A 20262-nucleotide genomic window follows, 5' to 3' on the forward strand; every position below is an offset into this window, starting at 1 on the left:
CATTGCAGTCACTTTTGGTATATTTTCATCAAGTATACTCTGCACCACAACAAAGAAAGTTTAAATTTTAAATATAAAGATTATTAAGGTGTCATTTTACTGATCCAGCCCAGTGGAGATGTGTGGAACCACAATGTCTTTGACAACTCTGATCAGTCAGTTTACTCAGATGTGTTCAAAATGCAGTAAAATCCAGTCCTCCAGTTATTTTGTTCGGGAAAATGCGGTTTAGTAAAAAAAAAACCACAAGGAAGTCACTAGAGCCAGATCAGACGACACACCTGGTTTGTCACGTTTGTTTACAAGAGGTGGCGTTGCCCCGTGGGACGCACTTTTCTGCATCATGCGGTCTGATCAAAACACTGGGGTGAAACTGATGCTACGGGATCAGTCATCAAACGAGACGAACACGCCGGACTCTTAACTCTGTGCAAAAACAAACTGTCCAAACTCTGCTTCAGACAGTTTGTTATCGTCTCAGGCAGACGGACAGAGACAGCCTTGTGGTTTCCCGTAGACACGTGGACGACGGCAGAAATCTAAAGCATGTGTGGGGCTGGTGTCAGTTGGTGCCTTGCACCCCTGCGAACCTCCCGCTTGGCAGGCGTGCCTCCGCAGATAGCCGCGGAGCCGGGGGTAGACAGAGGGAGGTTTTGTGCGCTTTGCGAATTTCACAATCGCCACATTCCATCTAGGTGCATTCTTCTTACACCTGTCTGTGCCTGCTCGCCCTGCAGTGCCTCTCCGCTTTGCTGAACACCTGCTCGGTACGTAACGCTCCGGCGACTCTCCTGCTTCTCGGGGAAGGTGGCGCACCTGGCGGTGGCGAGCCCTCGCCCGGAGTGGAGCTTCCGACTCACCCGTGCTGAGCTGGGCCGGCTGCCGCGCCGCAGTCTCGCTGCTGGCGCTGTGTCCCATGCTATGGCTCCTGTCCCCGCTGGCCTGCCGGGCGCTGCCTCTCCAGAGGCCCGCGGCGGGAAGGCAGAGCGTAAAGCCACCTCGCGTCTCTTTCCCCTCAACAAAACACGGCTCCGGTAACTCAAGACCGTCTTGACTGCTGACTTGCGTCGCTGACTCTTTCTTGTCACTACAGTGTTGCCCTGCTCCCCCCCCCCCCACTCCTCTTACTCCCTCCTCCTCCTCCTTTAAAACACAAACACACTCTCTCACTGACTTCTTAGGTCCCTCCCTTCATGGAGCTCTGACTTCATAAATAAGGTACGCCAATAAGGTAATCCAGCAGTCTGCCGTGGATGCCTTTCATTCCCCAGAGCAGATTTTTCAGGGGCAAAGTTCACAGCGGGAGGGCTTTGAGGCTTGGCCGGCCGGGCCGTCAAGCCTTGAGGGATTTGCGATGCAACTGGTGGGAGGTGGGTGTTGCTACTCCCCCCCCCGCCACCTTCTGCCAGCACCATTTTACAGACTGACAAAACAGTATTCCCTGAAGGGCGAGGGGGCGGGGCCTGTGGGCCGAGGTAACCGGAGAAGTGGAAGGTGAGCCGGGCCGAGGTGGAGCTCGACGGCGGAGAGGAGGAAGTGACACGGCGCAGGTGTCCGGTGACTCTCATGGAGAGGGGGGTGTTGTCCTTTTAAACTGCGGATGATCCTACAGATAGCTGGTGAAATGCTGCAGGCGTATTTTCCATTCCTGGATCTGTGAGGAAGGACAACTTTTATCCACGTCTTCTACTGAAAACCAGCAGATTGCGTGTTTCTTTTCTCTTTCTTTTGACAATCTGCTCTCCGTCAGAGAAGTTCTTGCGTTTGTTTTCTCTGTCCACTAACAGGTTTGTCCTCCAGGAACTCGACACACAACGTTACTTTCAACTTCAAAGACTCGGCGGCTCCGTCTGAGCACTTTAAAAGAAGGACACTGCAATATTCCCCTCGGCTGTGGGACACGACGCTCGTCTTACAGTCTGATTTATTTTATCTGTGTAGTCATCTTTCTTCGTAGCTTGTAACCTCTGATCACTTAACTTTTGGATTTAAAGCTGATTAGAGACTTCTCTGTTCCAGAATCTGAAATCTTTGTGTTGCTTAACTAATACAGTGTACTGAGTCCGTGTTTATTGGACATTTGTCATTAATAAGAATATCTACCTCCTTTGAAATAAAAGCAAATCTTGCACCTTGGCCATTACTTTCATTACATTGGTCATTTCGGTCGGTTGACGAGGGAAGAAAAGTGAAAATAATATATTTAAAAAAAGAAAAAAAAAATCAAATTAATTGCTTAATTATTTTATATTTAGGTCATGCTAACACAACGTTTTGAAGTGAAAACTAAAAAACTTTCGCTGCCTTTTGAGCATCTGTTTCCACGTCACTGAATGCTTTTCAGGAATTCTTCCATTTCCATGTAAACAGATATAGTTTTAAAAATGCTGCCATGTAATCAGGGGACTTTTCTGAAACGAGAACTTGAAATGTCATGAAGCTTCAGCAGAGCAGCCATAAATGAAGACTTGGCAAAAAAAGGAAATACAAGATGCTGTTGAATCTCAGAAATTAGCAGTAGCAAACGAGGTAAGAATAATGAACAACACAACAGGAAGTTAGAGTGCGGATCACATATTTCACGATGTTAAAGCTTCATCACACGAATCACAGACACTTGAGGAAGAGTGTTGACGAATGAGAGAAAACATTTTTTGGTGCATTGGCCGACACATTTTTTGTTTCTCCTCTTTTTTTCCCCCCAGATCAAAGTGAATCTGCGAATGGATGCTACACACACTTAGAAACCTCAAGGCAGAGCGGTGTGATGAAAGCACTTAACGCTATTTGTAACAACTGTGCGTATTTTCACATGACCTCAAGGTGTTATTTTATCTTTAAATTATGCTTTCTGATCTCATTTCACGCCGGTGATACCACACGTCCAGGAGAAAGCCGCTATTACTGAAACCGGCGGAGGTGAATGGAAATCAAACGGCTGCCGTGACCTATGAGTGGATTGGTTAAACCGGGCTGGATCCGCGCTGAGCCGCCAGCCGCTGGGTTGAATATTCATCAAAGTGCGCCTTCTCGGCGTTCGCTGTTCCACTCACCTTCCCGGCTGAATCCACTTTAATTGCACGTCTGATTTCAAGACCACTGTCACACATTCTAGAGGCAGATCTCGCCACTTACTACATAGACTTTGCTTTGATGCAACCTCAAATTAGAAGTTTCTTGAAGATTTTAGTATTTTTTTGGAAGGATTTTTGTATATTTGTACTTTCCAAGTATGAAATGAATGGACCGAATACTTTTTTTTAGCTCAAGTTTTTGTGAATTAATCCATATTAATCACTTTTTCTTGAATTTGCAGAGCCTACTGTTTGCCTAAAATTCATTCAGAGGACAGAATTTAAGACACCTCAAACATCTTTATCAGGAAAGCGTGATCTGGTTTTGTGCAATTAGTGTGGGGGAGCTTTCCTCAGCAAGTCAACAGATAAATATTTGTATATTAAAAGAAGTATTCTGCTGCTACTCTTAGTTGTTCCAGAAAGTGAAACTGGGAAAGGAGGGGAACGGGTCCTCTGACTGGAAGAGAAGTTGCTCCCTCTGCAGGACGGCGAGCGCTACAGCAGGGCCGCACAGCTCTCAGGAATCTGTGGAATGTCAAACCAACGCTTTTTGGGAATCAGGACAACCCCTCCTGAAAATCCCAGGGAAAAGAAACGCACATGGCGACCTGCGACGCGCCACGGCGCTCAGACTCGGCCCGCTCGTTTCCAAACAGCGGCAGCAGATGGAGACAAACGCATTACTTCAACCCTGACAGGTTGAAGTGAGACTTTAGAGACGTCAAGCTGATGACTCAGGGGAGTTTCAGTCCAGCGTGTCACTGTCACATCCCGTCCTCCTTACACACACGAGTCGGGTGACGAAATAAAAGGATGTGTGAGGGTTGCTCAATAGGAGCGGTTTATTTTTACTGCCCTGGACGGGCAGGGATGAGGAGATCAAGCCGCTCTAATCTGTCCCTGCGGCGGCTCAGGTCTCCGTAAGCGCCCTGTCCCGCCACTTCAACGGATATTTACCTTCAATCTACTGGAAAAATAATCAACAAAACCAAAAACATATTTACTCACGGATGTGTTCACACTGCACGGCCATGTCTCCGCTACAGCGCCGCGACTGGAAACGGCAGCTGCCGAGGCCCCACGGGGAGCGGGCAGGTGAAATGATCGGGGTCAGCGGCGACATGTGAGAGAAGCCGGCAGCTCTGCTAACCTGAAGGTGTGTCCTGTGAGTCAGGGCCAATGGGACGGCCGCAGGGACACACAGTGTGACGTGTCACATGGCCAAGCCCCTGAGCAAACAGCTCCGTGACCCCTGTGTCCACTTCTGCCAAGACACACCACTTCCCTCGTGGTTTCACAACTTTTTACAGAAAGACAAACGCGCATAACTCACCAGAATTACTTCTGAATCTCCATTACAAGACAAAGGCTTGATAAAGACATGAGCAGGAACAGCGGCTTATCAAAACTACATCAACTATGAGTCATGGTTTTCCTTAACAACCGTTACTCTGTGTTCCAGATTTCAACCAGAGAACGACGCATGTGCCCAACACATTTCAGTTCAGGCACCACAAACAGCCTGATTCCACCTTGAGTCACTCAGACCGGTAAAACACTGGCTTAATAGCCTTTAACTTGAAAATTGACAGTTTGTCCTTGTTGGGGTGCAACATCAAGACAATTTCTATGAAACCTTCTGGCACAAAATGCAGAGAAAAGCCCTAAAAACTTCTCCGATAGTATTGTGTTTTTTTTTTTTTTTTTTTTATAAACTTCCCCTGACAGCATGACTTTGAGGTTAGCTTCATACCAATCAGCTTAGCCATCTTTCATGGCAGCATCAATGATATCTCAAGAAATGTGTTTACAAAAAGAAAAAAAAAAAGGCCTCTTGTGGGCTTCTTTTGGCCCACGGGCCTCATGTTTGACACCCCTCACTCCAGAGTTTTAACCTCATAGGCCTGTTTTCTGAAAACAGAAACATGATGTATCGGTAACGTCCAGGAATGACAGCGCCGGCAGCCCCACTCTATGATGATGCCTCCGCCATGTTTACCATAAGCAGGATGGGACTGAACACCTGTCCACAGTCTGAATGTGTGTATTGATCAACTGTGACGTTTTCAGCAGAATGACGCTGAAAACAATCACCCCTGGTTACATTCAGCAGATTTATAATGTCTTGCTTGAACACTTTTTTGTTAGTCTTTTTATTATCTTCAATGTTTTCAACAATTCTTTTTTTTTTTTTTTTTTCATTCCGCATTTGTTCATGAAAAGCACTTTAAATTGCCTCGCTGCTGAAATGTGCCACAAAAAAATACAGTTGCGTTCCTTTATTAAAAGTACTTTTTGGCTTCGTTGGGTAACTGCGGCAATTTGCAACCCGCTGATTCGATTCTCTGGACGGAGTATTGTTCCATTTGCAGCATTATGGTCATATTGTAAAATGTAGACTTCAATATTCGGAGCCAATAGCAATTCCAGGCCCCATAAACCTTGGTAGACTATTAAAAAAAAAAAAAAAAAAAAAAGTCACCAAACGTTCTTACCGGGGTTTTCCATCACCGTGTCCAGAACTCAGCACTCAGCAGATCCTGCAACAAACACAAAGATACACTCTGTAAACAGAACATCCAGTTTCATTACAAGAACTGTATATTAGAGATCTTACAGCTATTAAAGGTTTTTCTACTGAAGAGGATTAAAAACACAACCAGAGAAGAAGAAGTTAAATAAGTTTCTCCAGCCAGCGAATCCTGTTCATTTTCTCTTATTAGCCGCTCAATCAATGAGTGGCTCTCAGGCCACTTCAAGCAGATTAAATGTTCTCTGAGGCTAACGCGGAGCAGATTGGCGTTTGAAGAAAGAAAGAAAAAAAAACTGTTATTTTTCACAAATGAACTTAATGGCGGCTGAGTTAATCAAAGCACTAACTAAAAATCCATTTGAGACGAAATCAAGCCAATCAGCCGGTCTCATTCTGTGGAGAATGGCCCTTCGACGAAAGGCAAGGGGATGAACAAAAGACGGAGCCGTGCGCGCTCTCAAATGAAAACCTTTTCTCCCTTTGTGCTGCTGATGCGCTGTCTGAGTCGTACACACACACACACAAACACACACATTCACAGCTTCCTAGGCACATCTGGCAATGAGTAGCTTGTAATAACTGCTACTGTGTGACAGGAGGGGACGTTGGACTGCAGGGCAGAAGTCCTTGAAAAGCCAAACGGAAAGCTCTGTTTATTCAAAGGGAGTGTGGCGACAAGGTCATTTCCAAACCGCGCGACGAAGCAAACAGCTGTTGCATTGATAGGAGACCGACAGGGACAACTACCATGATCAACTCTGGCATATTCATTTATTACCGACGTTCAAGCACGTTAAAAGTCTAAAACGCATTTAATGTTTCGACGGTCTGATGTAAAATCATGTTTTGAATCTGTCAGTGTGCACGGGGAATACTGCACTGAAATCTTGCAAACCGAATTGAAATCGCAACATCTGCCAGAAAAAACGCATTTTTAGATGTTTTATTAAAATCCTCCAGTTCTGAGTTACTACTGCATGCAGTACACCCTTTTCAACATTTTCTGAAACAGGTACAGGATGTGGAATATCTGTATTCAAGACTGTCTTAACAGAGGTGCCCATGAAAATGAAAACTCTGTTCTTTAAATACATTGAATTAGTTTTAAAGCTGGCCTGTTTTAGGAGCCTTTATGTTTCCTAAGCATCTTATTGCAGGTGGTTTTTATGAGGGCTACCGTCACAAAGTCTTTCCACTCTGAGCTGATAAGACGTGACATTATGACCACGGATCTCCTCTTATCATGTCATCTCCTGTCAGTGAACATCACGTCCTCCACTGCCAGCGTAACGTTTCAGAAAAGTAAATTCTGACAGAGAAAGTAAAAACACGGAAGAGACTGTTCCAACTGTTGGTGCTGAAGATGCTCCAAGACGCCTGTAATGCAGTTTACTGGATCAGACTGGGAGAGATGCGTCTGAGACTGAGAAGCACTTCTAGAGGAAATAGAAAGTCAACGTTTCACCCACTGACTTCTCAACACATTTTAAGACTTTTTTTTTTTTTTTCCTTAATAAATTACACAGATCTGGTTCCAGACAGTGGAGGCTGGGAGTCAAGAGAGTCAAACTCATTTCAGTCTGAGTCACATTCAGCCTCTCAACCTATAAATGATGACAACTCTGTCAATTTCTGTTTTAATGAATAAACGGAGAGTTTTCCTTTCCATGGGTCTCTGATCATGACCTTTGACCCCAGTAACACTGAAGCATATCAGGTATAGACATGTACCTTGAAAAAAAAAAATCATCAGAAGCACTTTTTCATTACTTCTACAACAATGAAATCCAAATGAATCCTTTAATAAAGTAAGAGATCTGATGTCAGTTTACCTTTTGGGATATTACAAAAACAACACATGGCAAAAGAACTTCATCTCCTGAGAGTTTAATCACTTCAAATAACAAGCTCATGTCTTAAATCAGGTGTGTCCAATTTTACTTCAGGGGCTGCATGCTGCCCAATTTCATTTCAAGTGGGCCAGATGGGTAAAACGGAGCCATATTAACCTTTACATTTAAACTTTACAGTTTTCCTTTGCTGCAGCACGAGGAAAACCTGATGAAAATATCTATAATCCTGCTAAACCAAACAACTGCAACTGGATATTTCGATGATCTCAACAAGAAGCCAATTGTAATGAAACCTTCTGCTGCAAAATACAGTGAAACGTCCAAAAAGTGTCTCCTGAAGCCGCTGCGTTATGTATGTTTTTTATAAACTCACCCGGACAGCATGGCTGTGAGGATGATGCTCGTTTGCCATCTGTCATGGCAGCACTGACACCTCGGCAGGTCTCAGTGTGACAAATGTGTTCAAATATTTAAAAAAAGTTTAAAATGGTTATAATTTTCTTGCTGGTTCAGCGAGCTGAATTGGGAGTCTCTTGCCGGCTGGTTTTGGCCCCCGGCCCTTATGTTTGACACCCCTGGCTGAAATATTTCTAAAAAGCATTGAAAGTTGTCAATACATTATTATTATTTGCATATTTGCCTAGAAAGACGTTCAACAGCAGCACCGAGCGTTTCCCAACACAAAGAGTTTAAAGGGAACATTGAAGTTGTTAAAATTCCTCTCAAGGAGCATAAATCAGCCCACAAACTAAACAGGAAAACACACGAGGATAAATCTGACTTGATGCTGATCACGCTGATCATGATGAACATTTCCTCTTGTCAAGACTCTAATTTGGCTTCAAATTAAAGTAACTTAAAGCTACAAGAAAATCAAGCTGCGTGCGTGTGTATAAATGTAAGTGTAATTAATCATAGTTTTTACTTTTCCAGCTGATTTTTGTTAGAAGTTCTGACTTCACGAAGACGACGAGGGTTTCTTTACCAGCCTCATTAGGTCCAGTTTCACTCCATGAAACGGCAGAACGGGCTTTCTCCTCCTTACAAGCTGGTCCACGAAACGCCGCAGGCAGACGGGTCGCCGTTATCTGGGACCGCAGCGAGTTTTAAAAAAACCAAAGTCCAGACTGAGGCGTACTGTACATGGAAACGGGAGACGCCTCGATGAGGAGGAATTCAAACCAACTGCGCTCAACGACGGGATCTAGCTGCTAACTCACAAATGTCAAAGTCCTCGCAGGTGAGGGGGGAGGGGGAGGAGCCGGGCGATGAGGGCGACTAAACAACAACAAGCTGACTCTGTGTTTATTTCGAAGCGCAGCTCTGCGTGCGATTGGTCGGAGGCGGCGGGCGGCTGCGGCGAGGAGGTGACGTCGGCGGAGGCGTGGCTTCATATCACAGCTGAACTTTGGAATGTACAAGAGCCTCCGGAGAGCGAGTTGGTTCGACCCGACCCGTGACACTGAGTGGGCCCAGCAGGGGGGGGGGGGGGGGGGGGGGGGGGGGGGCTCAGCTTACCTTGACTGAAAACCATTGATCACCGATCAGAACTGCAGACTGCCGGCGTCTTCTGGTTCCAGCAGGATTCCTTCCTAGCAGAGTGATCACTCCTGAAAGGAAAAACATGCAGGCGCATGAATCAGGATGACACATCGTCAACTTCCTTCTAGCTTCTCTACAGGGATAAAAAAAAAAAAAAAAAAAAGAAACCCTGCTGAGTGAGCTGCTCTTTAATTTGCAGCATTAATCGATCCTTTGGTGATCATCACAAAAACATGAAGAGAAGTATTGTTTCAACCTTCAAAACAAGAAGAATTGAGCTTTAAACTGGAGCAGCAGGAGGAAGGAGGCCGAACCCGCCCCCCTCCCCCCTCCCCCCCGCCGCCTGGTCAGCTTTGGTTCAGTCCGACTGGTCCGACAGGTCTGAGGTTGTAATGTACACACCAGAAACACACTGCGCACATATTCAGACCTGCACTGTACGGCGCCGCCGCCGCTCGACTGCTTTCGTGCTTGGGTTTTCCAAAACTGCTCTTTAAATAAAACTCAGTCATCAACAATAAGATCTTCATTACTGACGTGTTTTCTACAAGTTCCTATGAAACGCTGCTCGGCCAGGTTGACAGACTGTCTGGGTTTTTGAATAAAAAGTCTTAATCTGACACTTTTTCCTGGGACTCAGGAGATCGATGAAGCTGCTATGTGCCCTACTTTACCAAACACAAAGGGCTGCGAGTGCTGACGACACATTAAAAAGGTTACACCCACAATAAAGAGGATCAAAACAGAACAGGAGCGGTCATGGCAAGCGTCCAACTGAAGCACAGATCTACAGGTCACTCGGACAGTTTTTTATGTTTCAAACTTTATAACTTTATCTCTCAGATAAATTCTTTACTGCTTAAATAAGTTCCTCTCACTACTTTTTTTTAATGTATGGTATATATGTGTAAGACGTGAATTGATAATTGTATTTTGAATAATTCACGGGTCGCGTTTGTTTCGCGTGTTTGGTAATGAACGCATGAATGTAAACATAATGATTCACGTTTAATGATCGTTCCCATTCTCCTCAACCCATCAGCTCCAGCTGCAGCCACGATCATCAGGTTATTTAATCTACACTCACGTGACGAGAGAGAGCGCCATACATCATAGATAATAGAGAGGTTTCAATGTTAATTACGAGACCTTAATTTATAGAAACACACGCTCATTAAATGTTTCTACTTGAACAGTGGAAAAACAGCCAACCAGTCAGTACGGGCTCCACGTAGTCGACTATTACTACTTTAAAAAAGCAAAAATTGCGTGTTTTCTCTTGAAACACAACGTAAACAAGGCCTGAGCACTGTACTGGCAAAACACACACTTGTTTACGTTTTGTGCAGAGGAGCAAAGATAATTTAGGGCACAACCGTGAAACGTCAGATTCATTTAACGCAGTCGTTTAAATAAATGGATGCTGCTGATTACTAATCGCATAATCTATCAAATCGCAAGCTATTTAAAAGTGATTAGAACTTGATTTAGTCTGCTCGCTTCTTGAGAGGGAAAAAAAAACAAAAAAAAAAACAAAAACACAGCTTCATCATGTATTATGCAGCATATCCAACCGGCTGATACGTACAAATAATTCAGGAGATAAAGTCCTGCTGCACTCTCAGGTAACCCTGCGACGGGTGAGCGCACGTGCACGTGCACGGCGGCGCGCCGGAGGCCTCCACACACACACACCCCCAGTGCTGTCACTACTTGACGGGGACACGGCCTCGCCTCCGATTCAGCCCCACATGGACCGACGGCAGGAAAAAAGAAAAAAGAAAAAAAAAAATGCGGTGCAGGTTTAAAGTACAGCAGGAGCCAGATTTTCAGGTTCGGTAATCGGATCTAGCTTGTGGTATTTCAGCACTTTCACATGACTATAGTAGACCTTTTTATCTGTGAAATGGGAGCGAGTGATCAGGCCTGGTTCGCTACAATAAATACCTCCGAGAATGAAACAATATTGGGCACGCTTTGTGACGGAGGAGCCTGAATCCATTCTGCGAAAAAAAAACCTCAAACCTGTTTCATGACTTGTTTGAGCTTCTGTCAGACTAATACGCTGCTGGTTCTCCAGAGAGTCGGCATGCTTTTTCAGTCTTTGGGGGCCAATAAACAAAAAGAAACTGTCAATGCACTTCCTAATGGGGCCCCTTCTGGTGCTCCCTGGATTATAAATGGACACTCAGAGACTCTTACTTATGCAACTATGCAATTATACAAGGCTGCTGTGTTCCCATCGTAATAAAGCTGAAAACACAAACGCTTGAGTGTGTTATATTGGCATTTTAGAATTTATAACTGTGTTCTTTCACCCCTTGGATCCACTTATTTCCAGACTTAACTCCTTCTTCAACATATGCCGACGTGCAGCTTGGTCACTGCTGCCGGTGATGTGAATTATCGATTCATCCTGCAGTCCTAATAAAAATGTCTGACATGTCCTTAGTCCTGTAAGACCTGTAGCAAAGGAGAAAGTCGCTCGGCAGCATTTACAGGTCATAGTGATCTTAACCAGAAATGTTCCCGGAGGATAAATTATTTGGCGAATTAATAAAATTGATTTCAGGATAGTCAAGTCAAGAGTGTAAAAAAAAATAAACGATCCCCATTGAAAGTGAGTAGATCTGTCGGATTGAATGATGTGCTTTCATGAATCATTATTAAGCTACATAAAAAGGCATTATGATTATTAAGGGGGGAGGGGCAGTTTCCACGTTCTCTCAATAATTGGGTCAGTCCTCACCCCTCGTGTCCCACTATATTTAATTAAAAGCTGTGCTCCACAAAACGCCTGGTAAATGTGCAGCTACCAGTGTTGTAGGACTCAAGATCACATTTTCAAGGGCTTTAAGGTCTCAGCTGCTTGAAGTCTAGGTCTCGGCCTCTTAAAAGCATAGTCTTGGTGTTGAGACGCTCTTGTTTTAGTTTCGACTCCATCCAGACCCATTTAAAATCATGGTCTTGACTCAGTCTCAGGATGCTCTGGTCTCAGTCTTGAGCTGGTCTTGGCCCCTAAAAGTCTTGGTCCTGCCTTGGTCTTGCCTCAGTCTTGGCACCTTAAAGTCTCAGTCTTTGACTCGGTCTCAGACCTTTAATATCTTCGTCTTGGGAGGCTGTGGTCTTGGCCTTAGTTTGTTTTTTTTTCCTCTTAAAATCATGGCCTTGACTCACCCCCCGATGCACACTGGATGTGGTCCGGCTGCAGAACAGCCGCGGTCCGGACAGCTGATCCATAGTCATTAAAATCAATGCTGTGGTGCACACCGGCCACAGTCCGGCTCCGGAGTCTCTGCGGAGCTCCGGTCTCTTTCCGCGAAGATCCTATTTTTCCGGATGCCGCAGCCCTACCGCGTCAATTCAGACCGAAGAAAGTTGGGTGCTGGAAGGAAACGCGATACGTGTTCCAAAATAAGTGACTTCAAAATAAAATCTGTGCCGTGTTTTTGCCTTAATATTCTATTTTTTTACTTCTTCTGGTAGAATATAGAACAAACAACGTGATGTAGTCATTATACGCATTAGGAGAATGAACGGTTTTGTACTTCGTCACTGCTGAAAAGTCAAATGACACCAAAATGGCTCAAAACAGCTCTGTGACCGGAGCAGCTCCGTGTTGCCAGATTGGGCGGATTTGTTCCAAATCAAGCGTCTTTTTTTAACACATCGGACGTGTTGATGAAATGATTATGTGTTTATGACGTGTTTTTTATCATACAAATACGGTTTTAACGTGCATTTTCAACCGAGATGGCGGTTTGGGCTGCTTTCTAGTGAGTAAAACGGGTTTCATATTGTCTACGGGGGATAACGACAGATCTGGCAACCTTCTCCAGCGGACTGTAGAGACACCGCAGGCGGTGTGAATCACAGTGCTGCGGTCTACCGGACCGGAGCCGGATTGCAGCAGGAACGCATCCAGTGTGCACGAGGGGTCAGTATCAAGATGTTCTGGTCTCGGTCTTGAGCCGGTCTCCGCCCCTTTAATGCTCCTTTAATGTCTTGGTCTTGACTCAGTCCTTGCCCTTTAAAATCTTAGTTGTGTCTTGAGTCTTGAAAGTTTTGGTCTTGATTCAGTCTCAGCCGTGGTCCCTTAATGTCATGGTCTTGACTCAGTTCTGGCCCCTCAAAGCCTTGGTTCTGCCTTGGTCTTGCCTCAGTCTCTTTAAGGCCTTGGTCTTGGGATGCTCTGGTCTGGGTCTTGACAACAACACTAGGATCTACTGCAGGAGTGTAACACTGTTTAAAGTATTAACCGTTGATAAAATGCAATTTCAGCAGCTGCCATGTTGACGGCACCTTGTTGTCGACATGCTTGTGGATTAAAACGGGAAAACTTCATACCAGCCTCAGAGCTCCCCTTGAATCTGGAGGATGGGTGTTTGGGCACTTTATCTCCTGAAGCTCACACTGCATCTAATCTGTGACAAAAGTGTCTGCCACCGAATGAATGAATGCAAATGTATGTAAATTTGAAAAATGCTGCACGTCCAGACTTGGAACAGCTCAGCACCGCCGCTCAGTTCGCGGTGATTAATGGCATGAATATAAAATCCAATCCATACCAAAGTCCAACAACCTGAAGGAAACCTGCTGAAGTACAGTTTCCTCTTTAGATATATCCGTGTGTGTCTCAGGTTATGCTATTCCAGCCACCGCTTAAAATCAGCTGGAAGTTCAGAAACTTCCACACAGCACTGTTTGTTCATTGTAAGCTCCCAATTAGCTCATTAAGAACTCCCAGTTCATCGGATAAAGAGCTGCGTGGAGGCCCGAGGAGCACAATCACCCATTGTGCCAAGTTCATTCTGCAGAGCCTGAAGCCAAGCACACTAATGCAGTTCACTCCAGAGAGAGCAAACTCAGTACATCCCACTAGAAACATTGAAACTATGTCTGTTTTTTTCTCAATACCTATACAAATATTCTCAAAATTGACCAGAGAAGAAGTAGCAGAATGTTGCACAAAATGTTCTGTGGACCTCAGATATTTTCTAACCAGATTCACATTATCTGTGACAGATTTGATTGTTTTTTTAACAGAAAGTGCCAAAAAGAATTAAATATATTAATCCTAAAATGAGGAATAATTCGTGGATATCCAACTTGTTATGCAAAGAATTTAAATTTATTTCCATCATTCTTTTAACTATCTTGATTTACTTTATTTAGAAGGAAAAAAATAGGAAAAAAAAACTTACAAGAATCAAAATACTGAATTCAGGTAGCGTGGGTCAAAAATAACAAAATTTAGCATTTCTCCTCTAATAAAATCACACTTCTGTGCAGCTTTGAAAATATGTTCCAATCCTTCTCTTGTATTCGCATAAAAAACACATTTTTAAAATAAATTTCATGTTATTTCTGTGCTTTTGAGATACACTGTTATCTATCCACAAACATCATCCTTATCAATGCATCAGCTATTTCCTGGATTAATCACTGACTTGTTGGTCCTTAAAATGTCACAAAAAATACTAAACAATGTACTAGTGTTACGAAAAAACTCTACAACACCCAGTAGAAGTGTTCAGTTCACTATCATGGCAGACCAAAAAACTTCCAAACTAAATCAAATACGCAGCGTGGATGAAAAATATTAAGCTTTAAACAACACAAACTTGAAACATAATGATGAATTCAGTGGAAAACTAAGTTTCAAACACAACAAGAACATTATAAATCATTCCAGATAATATGTGCTCACAAGTTTTTAATGATGGTCTCTGCCTATTTTTGATAGAAAATAGGGGGAGAACATCTGATTCCTAAAAAAAATCATGAAAATGTTGTATTGTGTTTAACAGTCAAACACTAAAACACAATAGTGTACAAGTTATCACAGCGGCAAGAGCCCCTAAATATGCACCTTTATGCACGGTTGTCACAGAGTGATCATACCAGTTCTGCCATTTTCAGATAAGATCTGTGATCGCCACAGAAAGCTAGGACAGCAGAAAACCACTCGCACAGCATATCTAGTGTGTTTTAAACTAGATCGACCCACTCCAGAGTGCTTGATTTAGCGAGCTATTTTCCTTGGCTTCAAGTTAAACATCAACCCTCCCTGTGGCCTGGTAAACAAGGTTAGGTCTGCCTTTCCCACCGTCCAAAATACCTACAAACCCTTGCAAACACATGCACAGACTTTCTGCACAAGAGGGAGGGAGGGAGGGAAAGCGAGAGAGAGGGAGAGATGAGAGGAGCATGACTGACCTGATCACAATGCAGCCGATCGAGAACAAATACAATAAAGTGCAGTTTCCTTTTGTCTCGTTTCTGAGCCTGTGCAGTCCCAGCAGGGCGTAGATCTCTGCCTCCAGCCCGGCTGCCTGTCAGAACAAGTAGACAGGCCTGTGACAGGAATGCAGAGGAATGAGAGAGAGAGAGAGAGAGAGAGAGAGAGAGAGAGAGAGAGAGAGAGAGAGAGAGAGAAATAATTCACACCTGAAGCTTCATCCGGGTCCTGCTGGTATCACCTTATAATATGACACCTGAGACACCTTAAGAGCTCTGATACACATAAAAACACGAGCAAAACCCACAGCAACAGGTTTTAATGTGTTATTAAGAGTTAATCAGATCAATATAAACTTAAATAAGAATGACCAGAAACTTATTTTTGATGGTTTGCTCCCGGATGTTCAACCAGGAGCTAGCAGACAGGTACACCACGGCACAGGTAGTGACTCAGAAAAGTCTACACTCTCAACGACTTCAATACACTCGATCATATTGTTTCTATCCTATTCTTTCATGTTTTTTCTCCTCATAAAGTTCGATTTGTCAGTTAAACAGATCTCGGTGGCTGTGTGTGCGATGCTAATCCTCGCGCTGAGGTTAAAGCAGGAGGCAGCAACAGGTGGCTACTGTAGCTTTAGCTTTGTTTGCTAACGCAGAAACATGGTGAACAAAGTTTTCTCACCTCTTTTCCCCCCCACAGTGACCCGCTTCACCTGTGTGGAGACGCCGCAGACGGAGTTCCTCAGCCTGTTTCTTTTTTTTTTTTTTTTTTTTCCTTGTTCGCGTCGGAGCGGTGGTTAGTTTTGACACTTGTCGCGGCTGCTGTCCATCACCCAGACGAGGCGGAACTAGCTCCACTCCACCTCCCTCCCCGGACCCGAGCTCAACCCTCAAAATGGAACTTTTAAAAACGTCCGTGGGCCGCTGCGGCACAGCTGCATCGTCCGGACACCGCTCCGGCTGACGGGACACGCGTTAAAAAAGCAGCGAGTACCAGCGTTTCCCCACACTTCGCCAGTCCAAAGGTGTCGCACGGTAACTTGGCTGGGAGGAGGATTAGAGTTCTGCGCATGCGCACTGCGCGCACACCTCAGAAACCACGTGACCGCGGTGTTTTGGGGTTGTTGTGGTTTGGTGGTGAAGGGGTTAAATCACGGGGGTTAAATCACGGGGGGCAAACACACGGCCCGCGGACCAACACGGGACGTGCAGATAAGGCCAAGAAACAGCCTGAAGATGGTTTAAATGTCCTGGGTTGTGTTTCTATGTCTTTAGAGAGGACTAGTTTGTTTTATTTGTTATTTGATATGAAGGCATCTAAATTACTATCAAATCTTTAGCTTTTGTATTTTTTTATTTTATTTATTTAGAGAGGCAAGTTAAGACAAGGCCAGTCATATTTATTTCAATCACACTATTCAGACACAATAAGACAATTTATAGTGTTTAACGAGAAAATACATTAAAATGATGGGGGGAAGCCATGAAAGGCATAAAAGTAGAAGTTAAAAAAATGAAATAAAGGGAGAATTAATAAAATAAGTGAACTCTAATACTAGATAGAAGAGACTCAACCAGCTGGTCAGGAGGGCCAGCTCTGTCCCGGGCCGCCCACTGGACTCTGTGGAAGATGTGGGTGAGAGGTGCCACTGCACCGGATGGTAGAGGAGCTCAGCAGCTCCCTCAGTGGCCGACTGAGACGCCGTCAGTGCAGGAAAGCGCAGGCCCTTCATCAGACTGTACAACTCTACTGTACAGAATACGTGCAATAACCCTGGACATAATATCCTGCAACCATGGTCACTTTTTAACCCCCATAAGAAATCAATGACACTTTATAAACCATTCACTCTGCTGCACTAAGTACATATTTGTACATATTTGTATATATTATAGTTTCTGTTATATTTTAAGATTTATGTTGTACATACAGTTAGATCTTTCTATTTTGGTTTTCTATTATTATTCTGATTGCGATTTGCACTATTTCTTATTCTCATCGTTAATTTGCACCTTACATTACTTTTTGGTAATAACACAGTTTTTGTAGTTAGGCATTCCTTTGACGCTCGTCAGCTTCTATGGGGTGATAATGTGATCTGGATCATAAAGGTTTGTGTCATAAAATCTAGAAGTGTTTATCTATTTCAACTGATTTCTGTGTTACATGATGCACTGACTGATTTTTCTGTCCATCGTTTCAATTGATTTGGAAGGAATTTGTTGATTTTATTATCATTTTGTTGATTATATTGTTTGATTCATGCTTGGTTTTGAGCAGTTCCCTGATTCCTGAGTTGGTGTGAGAATGAGCATCAAGCAGGTCGTCTCTTCACCTCTCCTTCTCGTCTGTGTTCTGTTTTTCTCTCTTACTGTCTTTTATGAGCTGTATATGACATTTACGCTTCATCTCTTTTCCATCAGGCTCATGCTGTTATGTTGGATAATAACTATATTTTGCCATATCATAACCATATAATTTAAAAATAGTTTATCTTCCAGCAATCGGGTGTTGAAGAGCCATCTAAGCATGGGACCAGGTAAATCGTCAGAGATAATTATACTGTGGATTGTGGGATTGGGTATTTTGGGTATCACAAAGTTGTTTAGTGTAAAAGAGTCTTTGGCAGAATATGTTTACGAGCGCTGAAAGGAGGATGAAACTTCTTTCACATTGGGATTGTTCATTCTCTAGATATCGGTCTGTCATATAGTGTGGACGCAGATTGAGCTTCTGTTGTTTGAGAAATGTTCAAATTGAGTGGTGTGTCTGGCCAATCAAACCTGCCTCAAGATGAGGGTAATTTTCACATGTTTGATCTCTTAATGGTTCAAATCAATGGTCCAAATCCAGTGCAATGTTTACTTTTCACATCACTAATGATTAAAAAAAGTAATAAAACAGGTCATATGGAGCTATTATATGATCAATCAGTGTGCAGTTGTAGTCATCTGTGGCCATTTTGGGCATCATCTTGAATTAACTACTATCATACTGAGATTGTGAAGTTTAATTATGAAACCTGTAATCAATGACTTCTTTGTTCAGAAATAAAATTGCTTCTTCATCATCAGATTTACATTTAAATATATCCCAAATATACAGTATATATCCGTCAGTCAGGAGCAATTTTTGCAATCAAGATTGCACCAAACTTGCATTTCCAGTCGTAGAAAAAAATCGAGGAAGTGTTCCACCTTGATTTTGAAAGATGAGGAGTCGTATTACAAGAATACAAAGTAAAATCTTCACCTTAGGCGCTGCACTGTGAGAACAGGAGGTTCAAAATACCTCAATTAAACATGGAATCCAATGGGAACAGTTTTTCAGCTGTGTGCAAAGCCTTATTTTGGCAGGCAATTAACAACAAATCCTGTAAGAAATATCAGAATAGGAAGAGTTCATCCAGATCTGCACGACACCATGGTTAGACAACAAGCACAAACAAAAGTTCCAGCAACCTGCTGACAGCTGACGTTGATCTCTGAGTCACTTTACACGGAAAAATAAAAGAAGTACAATCAAGCCTGGAGTTTTCACACATAAACAATAACTGTCAAACAGCTGACGCAGAAAATGGGCGTGGTCACGCAGGAAAACAAACCATCAAAAGAACCTGTACTGGGTGTTCAAGCCAGAGCCATCTTGCCTGGTATGTTATGCTTCTCTATCCAGATGCATGTGGGTGTGAGACGGCCATTTCCCTTCTCACTCTGTAAACTTTGATTTTTGCACACCTGCACTCACTTTCACTGGAACGCTGGTGAACGTTTGGAGGTAGTGTGAGGAGTGAGATGTGGCCGAGACACCAATGTTATTTTGACATTACTAAACTGATTGTTTGTGTTTTTATACTCTGCAGAAGAGTCAAATGCATCCAGTGTTGTTTAATAATGCTTCAAACTTCAGTAATTCAATCAAAAAAGATTTTAAAAATCTCAATTGGCTCTTAATGGACGTTATCGTGCTGATGGGTTTTTATTCAGCGTTGAAGTATTGTTTTCACACCGCTGCTTATTGCAGTGTTTTCATGAGTCATAGTACCAGCTTGACTTATGAAATTAGCCTGGAGCAAATGTTTTCACATCTGCAGACACGTGCACGCAGTGATTTGAAGGTTTGCAGGCTGATCAGTTCTGATTATGAACAAGTGTATGCTTTACTTTCAAAGTTTATGCAACTTTATTTGATTTGATTTGATTTGGCAAGACAAGGCCGGTTCAGATTCAGAGTGCTTTACAGCCACACTAAATATAAGATGGATAAAATCAATCCATATAACATAAATTAAAACCTCATTCCATCCACTTCGAAGGACACATCAAATCGAAGCTTTATTTGTATAATGTTTTTCATATTGAACAACGCAAAGTGCTTCGCAATATTTAAAACAAACATACAATAAAAACGTGTAATACAGTAAAACACACACAGCCACACCTTCACTGTCATCATATACACACACTCTCCTACTACTGCTGCTAACAGTACAGAGACATGGCGCTGAAACCATGGAGAACACCACCACTGAGGTCGTCCACACCAAGAGAAGTCGTAGGTTTCCAGCGATAACGACTACTGGCCTGTCAGCACCCGGCCCCCCAGCCCCGCCAGACCGGGGAGATCCCCACACCGAGGTGAGAACCCCCCTGGCCGCTCCCCGCCCGAGGATCGCCATCGGCCGCTTCATCGCTCGACGCTCGTCTCTCAAGTTGAAATAATTAAACTTTTCAAGCGAATTTGCGCCAGGACAGTCTATCAGCCAGGAGGCTGTCATGGACGTACTGATGTAGGGCATGCAGTTGTTGGTGTGATGCCACGGCGAGCGCGATTTCTTTTGTTCACCGCTGCTGGTGGAAACACAGCGTCGGCCTGAAGTAGCGCTGGAACCGGCCGTCGTCCAGGCGCAGCTCCTGCAGAAGACAGTGGAACTCACCGAGCTCATACCGCCTCCGTAGGGTAGCATGCATCCAGAACGATGCCGACGCCTCGCCCGCAGCCGAAGCTCAC

At 43.7% G+C, this 20262-nt stretch overlaps 1 protein-coding gene across 4 annotated transcripts in view; it reads right to left on the minus strand.

Annotated features, from left to right (window-relative positions):
* phactr4a (phosphatase and actin regulator 4a) overlaps positions 1 to 16305 on the minus strand; it is a 39836-nt gene extending 23531 nt beyond the window's left edge. For 2 of the 4 annotated variants that reach the window (XM_030120628.1, XM_030120625.1), the window contains exon 1: positions 861 to 1092. In XM_030120628.1, coding sequence (XP_029976488.1) covers positions 861 to 918 — 58 coding nt within the window. In that variant the 5' untranslated portion in view covers positions 919 to 1092. Of the gene's footprint in view, positions 1 to 860; positions 1093 to 5572; positions 5618 to 8448; positions 8639 to 8981; positions 9074 to 15224; positions 15363 to 15933 lie in introns of those variants that run through there. The other 2 variants (XM_030120626.1, XM_030120627.1) reach the window with 2 other exon arrangements.
* Between the last annotated feature and the right edge of the window lie 3957 nt (positions 16306 to 20262).

This window comes from Salarias fasciatus, chromosome 22, assembly GCF_902148845.1.
Source record: "Salarias fasciatus chromosome 22, fSalaFa1.1, whole genome shotgun sequence".
Lineage (NCBI taxonomy): Eukaryota > Metazoa > Chordata > Actinopteri > Blenniiformes > Blenniidae > Salarias > Salarias fasciatus.